This window comes from Panthera tigris, chromosome A2 (assembly GCF_018350195.1).
Source record: "Panthera tigris isolate Pti1 chromosome A2, P.tigris_Pti1_mat1.1, whole genome shotgun sequence".
Lineage (NCBI taxonomy): Eukaryota > Metazoa > Chordata > Mammalia > Carnivora > Felidae > Panthera > Panthera tigris.
The window spans coordinates 56,638,558-56,655,687 of record NC_056661.1 but is presented as its reverse complement, the minus strand read 5'-3'; the positions used below and the strand labels follow the sequence as shown (position 1 = coordinate 56,655,687).

The 17,130-nt window shown below is 39.7% G+C and overlaps 1 protein-coding gene across 4 annotated transcripts; it reads left to right on the top strand.

Annotated features, from left to right (window-relative positions):
• Positions 1–4,148: 4,148 nt before the first annotated feature.
• Positions 4,149–14,745, top strand: LOC102965245 (CCHC-type zinc finger nucleic acid binding protein). Of its 4 annotated transcripts, none has more exons than XM_042962139.1 (5): positions 4,149–4,309; positions 11,869–11,985; positions 12,105–12,197; positions 12,378–12,579; positions 13,650–14,745. In XM_042962139.1, the coding sequence occupies exons 2-5, from the start codon at positions 11,883–11,885 to the stop codon at positions 13,765–13,767; spliced, it is 516 nt and encodes a 171-aa protein (XP_042818073.1). In that variant the 5' UTR covers positions 4,149–4,309; positions 11,869–11,882; the 3' UTR covers positions 13,768–14,745. The 4 variants fall into 4 exon arrangements, with proteins under 4 accessions (XP_042818073.1, XP_042818059.1, XP_042818076.1 ...); XM_042962125.1 differs by having other exon boundaries at positions 4,150–4,309; positions 11,869–12,006; XM_042962142.1 differs by having other exon boundaries at positions 4,151–4,309; positions 12,381–12,579.
• The last annotated feature ends 2,385 nt before the right edge of the window (positions 14,746–17,130 follow it).

Here is a 17,130-nt window from a genome sequence, read left to right as displayed (position 1 = left end):
TGCCGATTTGGATGCCTAAAGTTAATGTTTCTTATATTGAAGTCTGAGTACGTTTCTCAAGATTTAGAAATTGATTGTTTATTCATCTTTGTCAAACTCATAAACGACTACTTTATAAATGAGAATGGCCATTTGTGTTAATTTCCAAAGAAAAAGGCTAGAGACACATGGTACAAGTGTACAGTATTAGATTTGGGCTCTCCTTTTCTTACTAACTGCAGTTACTTGAATTAACCAGGTCACAAGCATAGCTAACAGCTCCTTTGGGCTCTCAGTCACTCAGTTGGAAGAGCTTGCGAGACTCGTAATCTCAGGGTCATGAGTTCGGAACCCCGTTAAGGGTAGAGATTACTTAAATAAATAAACTTAAAAAAAAAATGCCCTAACAGCTCCTTCCTTATGAGATGTGGGTGGCACCCTGGTTTGTTCATGTCAAAAACATCAGTTCTTTTGGGAACTTGTGGGAACCCTGAGTAACTCTATAGCCTTTTTCTCATTTAAATGAGGGGATTAAATGAAATATTCTGAGATTAGGCTAAATACTCTTCTAGATGTTAGATTCTAATTCACCCGAATATATAGTGCTTCTTTTTCAATTTAATCTTGAAAAGTCAGTTACATTATTTTTGTAGATTATGAGAGCCAAATGATCAAATTTATAATGCTCTCTCAAAAAACAACAGAAGACATTTTGTAAAGTTCTACGTGGAAAACATGCAAACACCGTTATTTTGCTATTCACTACGTATTTCAAGATTTAACTAAATAATGAAAAGATGAAGTTACTTTTTTTAAATGAATGCAACTGCTTTTCTTTTAAGAAAAAAAATGGGTGGTTTCACTTTGAACCTTTAAAAATTATTTGTAAATAAAGTTCTCTTGCCAGTTAGTTTGCAGAAGTAGAGAGAAGTTCAATTCAAGGTCATAGAGGAGGAAGCCAAATGATGGACTGCTCACTAAATTATTAGTCGGTGTTTCATATTTCCCTTATCAACAGTTAATATTCTCTACACTGTCACTTTAAGGAGTCAATGGAAAATTGTAGGATTAGGTTTCAATCACTACTGGGAGGCTGGAAGCTTTGTGCTTAGGCACTTAGGTTGCCTTGGTTTGAAGCCTGCACTATCATTTATTCACTCTCTGACCTTTAGCAGAATACTTCAATTCTCTGGAATTTTATTTCCTCCTGGGGATAATAAAAGTACTTATCTCATAGAGGTTTTGTGTAAACTTAAAAAGAGATTATAAACAATGACTGGCATATAATAAGCACTCAATAACAATAACAAAAATAATAGATAACACTTTAATAGTAATTATGCCAGGCCCTTTTAAAGAACTTTATATACACTATTATCTATTATTAGTATAACTGATTTCAATTTCAGGATTTAGCTTAATAAACTGTGTTTTAGTTGCAGGAGCAGACAGGAGAGGTAAAAACGATATATGCTCTTTAACCTTAGTTGCATACTTTCCAGGTCAAGTCACAGAGACTATTTCCCTGCAGGCAGAGAAAACAAGACACTGAAGGTTTAGAACAATATATACGATATCCTCTCCATTTAACAGCAGAATTTAAGGCATGTACTATTGCAGTTGGGCATTTTAGCGGAAATTAAGAGTTGGCAGGTGCTGCTGCTCAACTCGTACTCATTTTAAGGAATCCTGAATCATGCTGAATCATAGCATTTTAGCTGGTCCTCCCTCAGGATACTTAATTCTTTCTTATGGCTTTTTTCATCTTGCAAGATCTTCAAGGGCAAGGTTTGTCTGAACTAGTCACCTTTGTAACACATTGCTGAGCATAGTAGTGTTGGTAAGACTGACTACTGGAAGGGAGGAGGGAGACAAAATACATTTCCAGGGGAAGGAAATGTAATAGGAGACTCTTTCTTCATATATAGTTGGCAGTTTATCTTCTGAGTGGGCTGCCTTTTTCCTTTCTTATTTTCAAACATCTCTAGTGAAAATAGGTGTACCCAAGGGTATAACCGGACAACACAAACTACTGTAGTTAAATTTCATCATAGACCTCTGGAGACAGAATGCCTCATGATCAGTCTGGCTTTGTTAATAATAATAGTCACTACAGAAAGCTGGATGTCGGGTGGAGAAGAGCCATTACCTGTTACTACTCCTAGAGCCTAGCAACAAAGACCATATTATGCTTCCATTCCTTCCACTTAAGTCTTTTGAAACCTACAGAAGATCATATGTTCACTATCTGTTTCACACCCACCCTCATTTTTCTTTTAACATTAGGAACATTCTGTCCCTGGGTCTATAATAAATATCAAACATTTTATGTAGCATTGTGGTTGGGATGATAAACAAAAATCAAGTCAAAAATATGAATTTATGGTTACTATGACAATTTAACTAATCTTCCTGGCATGATGGGGATGCACCCAGGGTGGACTTCCTCCATATAGCCTCTTGCATTGTACTGACTCACTGCTGGGGCTTAGGAAATCACTACTTAAGTGTCTGCAATTACCACACTAGTACTTACCTCAAGATATTATAAAGATTAATCAGGGGAAATCTATAAAGCTGTGTTAAGCTTCTTGGTAATAAAACCACAGAAGCACAAAACACTGTTTTATTATGGTAACTGGTATTAAAACTCAACACAGAAACTGCTGGGCAATTCAATCTTATTGGAAATGGGACCATCTCCTACTGAATTTTGAAATATTTTTACTTTAATCGTCTTGGTTAAAAACAGCTTAAAAATCATTGGTCCTTGAGATAGTTCATTCACTCTTTGATAATTGCTACCCTTTATTGAGCACTATGTTGCGTACAATCTGCTAAATGCGCTACAATGATTGAGTCAGCACTAGTGATTTGAAACCAGGTTTAATGCCTGATTCTCAACACCTGTGGTCTTCACTGCTTTGCCTCCTCATAAACATGATTTCAGAAGCCATACAGCCTGGGGACCGGGAGGATTCAATGAAACCAAGGGCAAAGAACAGTTCCAGTCTTTGTAGCTACCCACGGAACTAATGCTACACACAAGGACCATTCATCAGTTTTAACATCTCAATAGATCTGTACAGTTAATTTCAAAGAAGATGGCCATTAAAGGAAAGAAAATTTCTGGGCTATACCAGCCAACAACATGGGCTGCACACCAACCTTGAGAAGCATATTAAGCTCAGTAGGAGACTATAGTCGCTTCAGGGCTTTTAGAGCTCGAGAGGCTGGGGACGCTTGTTTTTTTCCTGTTTGTAACAGAAGCCCTTCCAAAATGGTACACAAAATTCTCTAACATTTTAGTTCATATTCAGCAATTTAAATTGTTTGCATCCTGGAAAAGTATCTGACTACATAGCCAATCTTTTTTTGGAGAAGATACCAAATCTCAACTGAAGGCCATTCCTGAACATGATAGCCCAGGCCAGATGGCTCTCCTGGCACTCCATGTTACCCCTTAAGTCGCAGGCAATGTCACTCATCAGTGTGCTGAACAGTCACTAGGTGTGTTGTGAGGCAAAGAGGTCTCGGTGCCATCCCTTCGCCATCCTCACACCCTCACAAGGTACTTTTCTGGGAGAAAGGGATGTTTGGGGGTTGGTGGTGGCGGTAGATGTTAGAGGTGAACACAGCAAGGCGTTCCAGGCTCTGCCGAGGCTCACACAAAAACCAGAACAAACCTCAGGGCCCGTGACCTTCAGCCACAGAAACTTCCGTCACTTAGCAACCAGGACTCTTCCCCAAACTGAGACGCGTGTATTAGGAAATGGGTCCTGGCTCCGAAAGCCAGAACGATCCAAAGGCCTAGCGGCAGCTTTTTTCTGAGTCCCAAAAGGGACCGGAATTTTCCCCGACCCCACGTTAATCACAGCCATTTCACTCAGACCCGCCCTCTGGCATCCCTCGTCGCTGGCTGCCGCGAGAGATCACCAAGGCCGGGACGGGGTCGCGAGGGGCCTGGAATTTAGCGGGAAGAGCCCGAGAACGGTCGGGGGCCGAGGTTCCAGGCGGGAAAGGCCGCGCGCGGGGCACGGCGGGAAAGGCCGCGGCGCGCCGAGGTAGAAGCCCGCCCCGCCCCGCGCCGCGCTCAAGCTGGGCGGCCCTCCTCTGGGCGACTCTGATTGGACCGCGGAGCTCCGCGCGCTGATTGGCCGCGTGGGCGAGGCGGAGGAGAGCCGTGCGCAGCGGCGTGTGTGGGGCCGTGTGCAGACCCGCGTGTGGCGCAGGCAAGGACCCTGAAAATAAACAGCCGCTACCTAGCGAGCCGACTTCTCCGGGCCTGCGTCCGAGTCTCCGCCGCTGCGGGCCAGCTCAGACGCCGAAGGTGAGGGCCTGGAGTGGGGCCTGAGCTTGGGGGAGCCACGGTGCGGGCCCTGGCCGAGGCGGACGGAGAGGGTAGGGAGCGGTGAGGCGGAGATGGCGGCCGCACTCTGGCCTGCTCTGCTGCTGCGTCAGGCGGGAAACTCGGCTGCCACCGCTGCTTCAGGTTCAGGTTTCCGGCCTGCCGCAGTCGGACGACCCTTCCGCCCTTCCTTCCGTCTTGGGAAGCCGGGCCGCTGCGCGTCGGGGCCTCTTCTGCGGCCGAGGCCGCACCCCAGGCCGCAGCCTTAAAGCAGAGGAGGCCCAGGCCCGTGCGCCCTTGGGACTGAGGCCCTGAGACTTTAAGGGTCGTGGAATGCGGGAAGGAGGGTCGATTTGGCGGGAACTTACTGGAAGGTGGTTGTGGTGGGGAAAAGACCCTAGTGCAGATGGGGAGCGGGGGGGTTGGGTATTTATGCAGGCCATGTGCTGGGGTAGTGGGCCTGGCGGGCCATGTGCCAAGTGTTCTGATGGGCTTAGAAAAGGGTCATTGAAGACGCGCTTGCGGTTAGAGTGAGGGGATACCCTGCCAGAAGGTCTGAGAATGTTTGAAATTCTTACTCTCTATACTTGATAGCTTTCCGATCCTTGAATTTTTATCGTCGTTCAAAGGCTAAATTACTTGTCTTACATGGCAATTCGAAAAGAGGCAGCTAGGTTTCGCTTTCCATGAATCAACGAAACACACATCATTTCTTGGATTCATTAAACGAATATAATTTAATCTAAAAACGAGACGTGAAAGTTAATGAGCCAGCCCCCATCTAGATATTCCAAATGTGAAAACCTATTTTAGAAGGACATAATTGCCCACATTTGGGTTTGGGTGTTGATTTTATTATGGGTAAGCATTATGCTTGTTGCCACATGTTAACCACATGGCCCCAGTCACAGGGCACTTCCAAAGGAAGTGACTGCATCTGGTATTGGGGAGCTTACTTAGAAAAAGAAAATATTGCTCAATAGTCATTTGTGACTTGGGATAGTGTGTTTCAGTCATTCAGAAAGACAAAGTGTAAGAAGAATCTGGGTTGCTTTTTTCTTTTAAGGTAAACAGGGATTAATTTACAGCCTCCTCATAAAAGTTTTTTTAAAAAGGCTTTCCTGCTTTCCTGTCGTTTGACTCAGTTTTTGAGAGAAACATAACCAGTTAATTTCTGCATGGAAGAGTTACCTTAAATTAAGATAGCAACTTTGTTACTCTGTTGCTCAAGCGCTGTAAATTGCATGTAAGGTTTTGAGGGTTTTTAAAAGATGCAGGAGATGAAATTCCCACCTCTTAGGCTTTTTTCCCCCTCTGCAAAGCAGTCATTTTCAAATACTTGCTTAAAAATTGCTCTGATCATGGCTTAATCACACCTGCAAATGCCACGTACTTAGGTGTGTACTCTGTTTAGGTTGTTGAGCCTGATTCTTGTCTACAAGGAGCTCTCTTGCACTGGAATATAAAAGGAATCATTTATTAGAGTCCCAAGGGCTGAATTAAGGACTTGAAAGTTTCTCCAAATTGCAACTCTTGGTAGCCGTGTTTTTTTTTTTTGTTTTTGTTTTTTTTTTTAAGCTATCCGTATGTTTGTGTACTTATCTGCATATGTCACATTAGAAAACTTGGATGAGTCTTAGCAACCCAAAGGTCCACATTTTCATGTTTGATAATGAGAGGTAATGATTTCAAACAAATGTGGAGTCTCTAAAATATTTTGAGCCAAATCAATGGAAGATCAAAGGGCATTTATTGCACTAGAATTTGAACAACTGGAACAGGCAGAGTGATCTCTTCTTTACGGTATTATAAGTGGGTTTTGTGAATGGTTATATGTTTGGATTATTTTTACTGTTCTTTTTAAATCTAATAAAAATACCTGGTACCTACATCCTACATGGGAAGTTACCAAATTGGTGCTTAAAAGCAATGGAACCACAGTTTGACTAATTGGAACGATTGGTCTGTTGGCTAAGCACTTGACCACAAGAGAGATTTTGCTTTTTTTTTTTGCAGGAGTGAGAGTTTTAAAAAATTGTTGGCTTCTTTCCTCTTCCTAGCCTCCTGACAGTAAGTGGAGAGCCAGAAGACTGATGCCAAGGCATCCTGGCCTGCTATGTGGAGAATGCTCTTTCCTTACTGTCTCACTTAATAGAACTCCTATTCTGGCAGTGTCAGATGCTGCTGCAGTAAGGGCATGCTATTGAGAATTCCAGTAAACTGTGCACCATTTTTATGTTGTAAAAAACTGCTGGAATAATAAAGTGAGAGCTTGTGGCAACCAAAATGCAAGTTGTAAGTAGAATCTATTAATCAGTAGTATGAGAATGTAATATAGTGATCACCTGGAGTGGCTCCATAATTACAAATGAGGGTATTAACTAGGGAAATCAGGTGGTCAGTCTTTGGATGTGTAGTGACACTTTAAGTTCTACAAAGAGGTTTGAGAAAATCTGTCTTGGCTTAAAATTCAGGAAAGCTGTGTGATGGTATGCTGTGAATAAATTTGTGTATGGTTGTGTATGGCTGTGTATTTTTAAAAAGCTATCAGTTCTAGTTTTGATTTATCTAAAGAGATAAGAATACAGAATACAAATACTTTTTGTATTAAAATTGACATGTTTTATGTGGTCTCAGTTCTTGAGCTTCCCTATCAGTAAAATGGGAACAAGAATGCGTAACTTGCATAACTTGTTGTAAGGATTGTAGATACTATGTTTATTAACCTTTGATCCGTAGTAGATATCTAGCTATTAAAACCTCCAAACCCTTTGTGGGTAATCAGAGCAGAAACCAGGATGAGAACCCAGAATCACTCCCACTGTTGCACTCTGGTCTCTATTATTCTGGCCGGAATGCAGGTAACTATACACAATGTAACTTCCTTCCATTCTGAGTTTTTTATTTGTCTTAAAACAGCCTGAAATGTTGCAGTACCATGTTGGAACACTGAACCACTTTATAAGAGTGTAATGATGAATGAGTATATTCAGGGGGACAAAAGCTCCCCTATGGTCTGGATGCAGTTAGGGTTACATGGATGAGTCAGGGATAATCCTACACTTGAGGGAAATAACTAGAGATGCCGAAAATGTGAATATATACAGGTATGTTAGGAAAGCCATATAAAACAGGATAGCCAGGTCCCCATCATACCTTGTCACCCTCCCCTCCCCTCCCCCACTTAGCTATCACTACCTATTTTAAATGTATTTATAGAGACAGGGTCTTTTATTCATTGCAACTCACATTGTTAGTCTTGAATTGTGTATTAAGATTTAAGTCATTTACTGGCTTTGTTCTTATCAAAGATGTGGAACAATTACATTGATGAAGACAAGTTAGTATTACGGTGTTTTGCTACCAATTGTGAGATTTAAGCCTAGATGAGTGTAAAATAGACCTCTTAGTTACATATGGTCTTTCAGTGAATTTTCAGTCTTTTCAGGCGATATCTTGACTGCATTATCCCTCCTGCTGCCTGGCATGACCTGTGCTCCTACACATCTTTAAGTGTGGTTTGTATCATGAAAATTAGATATACAGAAATTAAAGTGGAAACACAACATTTCTGTTGTTGGGAATGTGAAGTCATTTGGCACTCACCCATTTTTCTTAGCTCTTCTCCATTCCATTGAGGAAGTAGACTTTGAGATGGAAAACTTAATTATAAGCACAGTTTGCCCTATGCTAAGTCTGCTCTGTAGGCATTGCACTGAGTTCTAATCCACCTGTAAGCAATCTAACTTAATTGGAGGAAGAGTGGAAAGGAAGGAATAACTATGTAAACAGAGGACTTAAACCCTTGAAAGTGTTTTAAAATTTGAACATCTGTTAAGCACAGGGCACCTGGTAACACTTCTCATCACTGATCAGTTTTCCTATCTTTTCCTAATACATCAAATTTCTGAGGTAACACAACAGGTGGTTAAACTGGGTTAAGTTGTTAACCCAGGCTTACCTATGGTCCCCAAATCTTTTTACTATGTGAAGATAACAGGTGTAGAGATACCTAGCAATGAGTTTTAGCAGCAAAAGGAGGAAAATACATGCTCTCTTTCTGCCTGGCAACAGTGAAAATACAGCATTTTGTCTTTTATCTTAAATTTGTAGATACGTTTTGTAGCATTCCATAAAATATTACTGAGGTCTAGTTGATTGAATTCTTGGAGTAATAGGATTTTGTTAGGTAATCTGAAATAAGCATTCTTGAATTCAGAGTTCATCCTTAATGAGTACATAATTTAAAAATACATTGTTACTCTAATGGTGCAATAATTCCCGTGATAGCAAGAATTTAGGTGTTTTATTGTTAGTACTTGGTTAGATTGGGTTGGGTCTGTACAAGAAACAGTTTGTTTCATTCAGCAAATGACTATTAGTTGCCCCCCCCCCCCAGCAGTTAAAATACTGAATACAACTGCTACTAAAAGAATAATTATATGGGGTGTTGTGATGATTGAAAGGTGAAGTACTTGGTCTCTGCCCTCAAGGTAAGAGGCAATATGGTAGTGTCATCAGACAGATCCTAACAAAGTACCCTGGGTTTAACTAGGAAGGAGAGTTCCAAGCTGGGAGATGTGGTCAGATTCTTTTATAAGAGTTGGCATTTGAGCTGGCCCTTGAAGGTTGGAAAAGGTTGTGACAGGTGGAGGGGGCGGAGGCAGAACAGTGCTGCAAAATTGCAGCCAAGAGCAGTCATAAGCTGTGAGAATCACAGAGCCATAATTTTCAATTTTCTTACCTTACTGGCACTCCTTTTCATAGGGAATAGCATACAGTTCTCTAAAGAACTTTTAACTCAATACATTTGCATATAAGATGGATATTAGGATGGGGATCTGCTCCTAGGATAAGTGGCGGGTCTCTAAAATGTAGTGGGAGTGGGTTGGTTTAATGTTAATGAAGAGACAAATATATCACAGGGGACTTAGTGAAAATACAGAACAGCTAATTGACTGCAATTGGCTTGGCTGAAGGGAGAAGAGGCAGATTGCCCACACGGTACCTAAGCCCACTGAGAAGACCTTTAAAAAAGCCTGTGGCCTACTGATGATGGTCTTTGGGATATTAATGAAGTTAATGTTTCTTTTACCTTTTAAGATGTAGTATTAAGCCTTAATTTATTCCAGTGAACAAAATTATGTGAGACTGAAATTGGTTGATGGCAAAACAAATATTTAAAATTAGTTACATGTATAAAGTTGCATATCTGTTTTGTGGAATAGTTTAATTTCTGTCTAAATGAAGAAATACCTTTTTCCCTAAGTAATTTGTGGTTCATACAGCAATGATCACATTTTAACCAACTTTCAATTAGGAATTAGGGTAGGAGGAAGTAGAGCTTAGTGTTTAATCTTTTAATGTTACTTTAATTGTCTTCTTTCCAGAAGTACTTTTCCTATCATTTCTTTTTCCTTTAGGATCTGGGTACCATGAAAAGAGAGATAAGGCAAAACGGAGAAACAGTTCATGAAAAATCTACGTGTAAATTAAATCTTGAGTTGTTTTTTAAACTGATATTTCTATACCAAAAGTATAGAAAAACCTGAAATTTTTTACCTGTTGACTTTATTCCACTGATAAACACATGATGACTCATTATAATGCATTTCCTTTGTACTTTATTATGAAATAAACAAGGCCCTTTTAAAGTAGCAGTCTAAAGGGGAGATTACCTGGAACGATCATTTTTTTTTTAAATTAGCATTGGAAATATATAGCGTGTTGAATGTATAGGATTGTCATTTTCTGTAAAAACAGTCTTTAAATATTAAATGGTAACCTATTAAGGACTTTTCATATTGCCTAACTTACGATGTAAAAGAACACGATCATTTCTGTGCAAAGAACTCATTGACAGCAGTAAATGTGCTCAAATTGGTCTGGCTGTAAACTGGAGAAGATCCAAAATGAAATGGGGATGGAGAGGAGGATGAGGTACCCTAAGCAGCTCTTTTCTGTGATGTTTTTATCTTAATTTTGTTCTCTCTGGAAGCCAGGACCTCACATAATATTGAAGGCTAATACCAGTATAAGAAAGCAAATGTAATCTCAGATTTTCCAGTGGCTGTTTTCTTCTGGCTAGAAATGTACATTATGCATCTGAAACCACTAATGCTTAAGTATCCCATGCAGCTCCGCACCTGCCCTTCCTTTTTTTGTTAATGTGTTCATATGGCAAGTGGCAAGAATTGATAGAAAGATCCCTTTTGAAAACTTATCCTGAATCTGATTGCAGAGACTTGGGATAAGTATTGAATTCTTTTGAATATTTGACAATGGAAACTTTTGATACTGAACTTCAGCTTAATTTTTAGTTACTATCTGTATAACTTGTGATGAACCAGTTAAAGAATGGGTGGAGGCTTTACTGTTTTGCTGTCATTTGATATTCGGTGCTGTGGTTGGTTTGGGTAATTCCACTGTCCAGTCAGTCTTGTTCCCTTGAAGCAATATGTTTTGCTAGACCATGGTCCTTAACGGTTGGCTTTGAGAGGGTAGTTAAAAAAAACTTTTTATACCATGGCTTGACACTGGAAATAAGGGTAAAAATGTTCAGATGTGGAAATGTAAAGGTTATTACATTGTTTTGAGCTGGGTTTTTTTTAACTACTTTCTGAGGAGTTTGTCCTGAAACATTCCATTCTTTTCCATTCTATTCCAGGAATAGCCCTTGCTTATTTTTAGATTGTTACATAAGAAGTATAAAATCCATTTGCTTTAGTGGGAGTTTTTCCCTTTTTTGTAAAAAAGTAGTACCCAATAAAGGAATCTATTGTGAAATTCCAAGTAGCGTTGTTTTAAATGTAAAACTGGGAAAACTTGGAGAGAATAGAAAAGAGAAAAAAGTGGTCCCAGTGCTTTAGGTGCTATTAGCACTTTGGTGTGCCTTTTTTGTTGTTTTTCTAATATTTTTAACATACTGTACCTTCTAGAGATAAAATTTATGTCCTGCGTTTCTTCTAACACATCTGCTCTAGAGAGTCAGCAGGCAAGTGTTGCAGCACAACTGGGTGTTAGATACTAAAGTTACAGAGAGAAATTGTTTTTCTTTACTCCTCACTTTCAATCCATACTACAGCTCCATTGGTTTGAGCTTTTCTGATTTTATGACGATTAAATAACTTCCAGTTGCCCAAAATAAAGTTTACTGGCTTGTAACCATGAAAATGTGTCCGTTAAGTTGGACCTCGCATGAGGTAGATGTTATTTCTAATAATGGATATTCATTGATATTAACTCTATAAATTCCATCACCCCCATCAATAACTGAATTAACATTTGTGTTAATATATGCATAATCCTAATGGTTTTAAAGATCAAGAATTATATCAAAATATGTTTACATTTTTTTTTTCACTTTTAATATATTTCATAATAGGTGTATAATGCCAAAGTGTATAGTTGTGTGGCTGTTTTTCCTAACCAATATATATTCTGGCTTCTTCCCCCCCAGAATAATTATCCAAAAATACACTAAAAGGGCAATAAAAGTTAATTCCAAGTGGTTTAACATTGTCATTTTTAATATTTTGAAGATCTAACTGCAGCCATGAGCAGCAATGAGTGTTTCAAGTGTGGACGATCTGGTCATTGGGCCCGGGAATGCCCTACTGGTGGAGGCCGTGGTCGTGGAATGAGAAGCCGTGGCAGAGGTGGTTTTACCTCGGATAGAGGTATTTTTGTCGAATAAAAAATTTTGAAGTACTTCAGTGTTTCTTAGTATCAAGACTGGTCTAATTAGTCAAATTCTTTTTGTTTCTGCCCAAAATAGGTTTCCAGTTTGTTTCCTCATCTCTTCCAGACATCTGTTATCGCTGTGGTGAGTCTGGTCATCTTGCCAAGGATTGTGATCTTCAAGAGGATGGTAAGTATTTAATACTTCCTTTTCATACCCTTCTAGAACTTGGAGCGGTGAGGGTGTACTACTACTGCACGTAGCATTGGAAAGGACTTGCTACTTTTGAGATTTTGTATTGTATGGCTTAGAACAGCAACGTTATGTAAAGGTTTTATAGTCTTGGTCTGCTTCTTTTCCTTATTGTTGAAGCCTGCTATAACTGCGGTAGAGGTGGCCACATTGCCAAGGACTGCAAGGAGCCCAAGAGAGAGCGAGAGCAGTGCTGCTACAACTGTGGCAAACCAGGCCATCTGGCTCGTGACTGTGACCATGCTGATGAGCAGAAGTGCTATTCTTGTGGAGAATTTGGACACATTCAAAAAGACTGCACCAAAGTGAAGTGCTATAGGTAAGTTGTTAGGGTGTTACTGAAGGAAAGCTCATTGTAGAGATTATTTTAGAAGTGAGCTATAAATGGAAGGACCTTGCGGACCAGTACATTCAGTGAAAGTTGGTTGTGACCAGATGATAATGGTTTTAAGCATATATAACCAGCAGCCTATCTGTACATCAGTCACTATTCTACCATGATAATTTGTGGCTTATGGCTGCTGGACAACTTACACAACTTGAGAATTTTTAATGTAAAAATTAATGTTATGCTGTAATTTGGTGTTTTCAGAGACATTGGAGAAAACTAAATTCATAATTCGCATACACAGATCTGTTTTTGTTTTGTTTTTAATGTTTATCTTTGTGGGGGTGGCACAGAGAGAAGGGAGAGAGGAAATCCCAAGCAGGGTCCGCACTGTTCACACACAGCCCAATGCTGGACTTGAAATCCCAAACCTAGAGATCATGACCTAAGCCAAAGTTGGATGCTTAACTGACTGAGCCACTAAGGCACCTCCCCACCCCCATCCACAAATCTTTTGTCCTGCAACCAGAAATCTTTGTGGTTGTGACATATAATGTACGTATTTAAAGTGTAAAATTTGGTAAGTTTTGATACGTACATACCAGTGAGATCTTAGGGATTAATTTGTATAAAGGTTCAACATCTTGGGGCACCTGGATGGCTCAGTTAGTGGAGCATGCGACTCTTGATTTTGAGGTTGTGAGTTTGAGCCCCATGTTTGATGTAGAGATTACTAAAAACTTTTTTAAAAAGGTAACAGCATTTTGCCCAGTGTTATTGTTGTGTTGGTTTTGATATTGGTGGATCTCTTACAGTGAAAATTTTAATTTTAATGTAATGGCTTAGGCTGCACGATTGAGTACTTTGTTATCTAATTCCTCCTTTCTGCTCTTAGTTTAGGGGTTAATGAGACTGTTTTGAGGGGGAAAAATATGTTCCTTCACTTGTTAACTGCTTTTTGTTCTGCAGTTAATTATTGCTTCACTATGGTTTTGTACTTTCTGAACACATTGTGGAAAATTATCTTAATTTCTTTCTCTTTTTTTTTTTTTTTTTTGTAGGTGTGGTGAAACTGGTCATGTAGCCATCAACTGCAGCAAGACAAGTGAAGTCAACTGTTACCGCTGTGGCGAGTCAGGGCACCTTGCACGGGAATGCACGATTGAAGCCACAGCTTAATTATTTTCCTTTGTCGCCCCTCCTTTTTCTGATTGATGGTTGTATTATTTTCTCTGAATCCTCTTCACTGGCCAAAGGTTGGCAGATAGAGGCTACTCCCAGGCCAGTGAGCTTTACTTGCCGTGTAAAAGGAGGAAAGGGGTGGAAAAAAATCGACTTTCTGCATTTAACTACAAAAAAAAAGTTTATGTTTAGTTTGGTAGAGGTGTTATGTATAATGCTTTGTTAAAGAACCCCCTTTCCGCGCCACTGGTGAATAGGGATTGATGAATGGGAAGAGTTGAGTCAGACCAGTAAGCCCGTTGTGGGTTTCTTGGATATGTTCCCATGTAGGAGGTAAAAACAATTCTGGAAGTATCTATGAGCTTCCATAAATAACTTTAATTTTAGCATAATGATGGCCTTGGATTGTCTGACCTCAGTAGCTATTAAATAACATCAAGTAACATCTGTATCAGGCCCTACATAGAACATACAGTTGAGTGGGAGTAAACAAAATAAAAAGACAAACGTGTGTTAATGGCTGTGCAAGAAAGATCGGGATAAAGGCCTAAACAGGAACAACTTCATCACAGCGTTGATGCTGGATATACATAAGGTGATGACAAAGGTTTAGAACACATTTTTTTCAAAGACTAAATCTAAAACCCAGAGTAAACATCTAAGCTCAGAGTTAGCATAATTTGGAGTTATTCAGGAATTGCAGAGAAATGCATTTTCACAGAAATCAAGATGTTATTTTTGTATACTATATCACTTAGACAACTGTGTTTCATTTGCTGTAATCAGTTTTTAAAAGTCAGATGGAAAAAGCAACTGAAGTCCTAGAAAATAGAAATGTAATTTTAAACTATCCAATAAAGCTGGAGGAGGAAGGGGAGTTTGACTAAAGTTCTTTTTGTTTGTTTCAAATTTTCATTAATGTATATAGTGCAAAATGCCATATTAAAGAGGGGAATGTGGAGGACTAAAAGCTGACAGTTTGGACTTTTCTTTGTGTACTAAGTCACGTCTTAGTAATGAAAAATACCTGTTATAAGGAAGCATAGGCTTTAGCTATTTAGGTGTCCGTTTGCGAAGATGTAAAAGTTTTCTTTCTCTTTGTAACCCATTATATTGCTGTCCTTGAGCTCTGGTGTCCACTCTCAATAGTTTTAATGCCATTGTTGTTATGTTTTCATTTTTTATTTATTTTTATTTTTGAGAGTGAGCAAGTGGGGGAGGGGCAGAGAGACACAGAATCTGAAGCAGGCTTCAGGCTCTGAGCTGTCAGCACAGAGCCCCACATGGGGCTTGAACCCACAAACCGCGAGATCATGACCTGAGCCAAAGTCAGACGCTCAACCAATTGAACCACCCAGGTGCCCCCATTGTTCTGTTTTAGCATTTAATAGTTTTCCTGGGCTTCACAAGGATCTGAAATGTTCGATTGATTTTTCTAGGATTTGATCTAGAGGTGGACCTTAGAAATCATTTGGTTTAAGGAACTCACTTTGTACATGACTTAGTGGAAACTTGGTTGAAAAATGTATGGCTGTCTAGAGCCTAGAACCTACTCCAGTATCCTTCCCACCTTGTGTCCTCTTCTTTTTTTGTTCCCCACTCCCCATAAGCTAACTATAGTTAGTGGCTTATGCCTTCCTGACTTAGTTTTTCCCATCCATGTGATTCTTCGCATTGGATGTATTGTGAATTTTCATCCTCGTGTGATATATATCATTGCACGATTAAGATGTTGGTGCCTCAGCCATGCTATGCTAATTCCTACTTTGTCAAATTAACAGTCAAAAGCAGGCAAAAAAAACCGAAGTCCTGTCGTGTAGGTCCGTTCACTTACGAATACAAGCTTACAAGTTCCTTTTTCATTTGATATTTTTACTGAGCAAATGGTATAATTCAGATGTTAACTAAACAGCATCTTGATAATTTTTCTTTCTATTGCAAATAAACAATGTAAGGGAAGACCTGTTTTCAAGGGGATCACTGTTAAATGTAGTTAAATTCAGGTTTGGGGGTGGTGCACACGGGGCTATTTTCCTATGAGGTTTCTGGCCTCAGAAAACCCAGCAAGTGAGATACTTAGAACTGCTTTGCTTTACACAACTGTTCTTTGTGTTGCATTTGTAGTACCTAGCAGCCTTTTGTTCCAAGCTCTTTGATAAACATAACTGAGGGCCTATTCACAGGCCACATAAGTGTTCTTTCATAAGATAGCATTTAGTTGCATTGACCTTGATGATTGGGCAAGTACAACATGAAAATTCTAGGGAAATTCACTTAGCTATGCTGGAAGCCAATGAGCTGTTCCTGTAACAATTAATGGTTTGTTATAAGAGTGGGTTTTAAGCAACTTTTTTTAGGTGTATTTATTTTGAGAGAGCGTGCACATGTGGGGGAGTGGGGAGAAGAGAGAATCCCAAGCAGGCTCCAGGCTGAAGCTCAGACCCTGATGCGGGACTTGATTTCCTGAACTTGGGAGGTCATGATCTGAGCTGAAATCAAGAGTCGATGCTTAAACTGACTGAGCCCCCCCCTGGCGCCCTGGTTTTAAGCAACTTTTTAAAAACTTTTCGGACCTTAATTAACATTCCCTTGATTGGCGAATGGTTCTTTCAAAAGTGAGGTTTGCTTGGGGGTTTAGCAGCTTTCACCTTTGGTTAAGAAAACTTGAATTCTTCCTCTGGGGGATCTGGATTAGGAAGAAACTAATCCTCCGTTTCTATAATACCGACTGAGATTCCTATCCTTGCAGGCTATGATAAAAAGGTCAAGGATTTCTCTTGTGACAAAGGGTTGAGGGGATGATGGAAAGATTAGTGAAGGTACTACAATGAGTTTTTCATTGTGTAACAAAACTTCTTTGCATCCTCGTGGAATTTTGCTACTTTTTTGCCTACTTCTGGAATGGCTATTTCTCTTCAGCTTCTTGAAGCTGCTTCATCAGTGACTTAAATGAAGTGGATCAGATGGCAAGCTTTTGCCTACAAACTTATTTTGAAGAAGTTAAAAGAATAATCTGTACACTTAGGGGCGCCTGGCTGGCTCAGTCGGTAGAACCTGCAACTTTTGATCTTGAATTGAAGATCAAGCCCCACAGTGGGCTTAGAGCTTACATTAAAAAAAAAAAAGAAAAATACATTGAACACTTTCTACTCCCCACCTAGATTTAACAGCAAACATTTGCTGAGCCATTTGAAAATAAGTTGCTACACCTGACACTTATCTCTTATTGTGGCTTACATGTCCTAAGAACTAAGATGTTCTCTCAATCACAAGGATTGCAATCCATTATCATACTTAGAAAATTTGACCTTATTTCTCTAGTACCATCTGATCCTTAATAAAATAATTCAAACAGTGCCG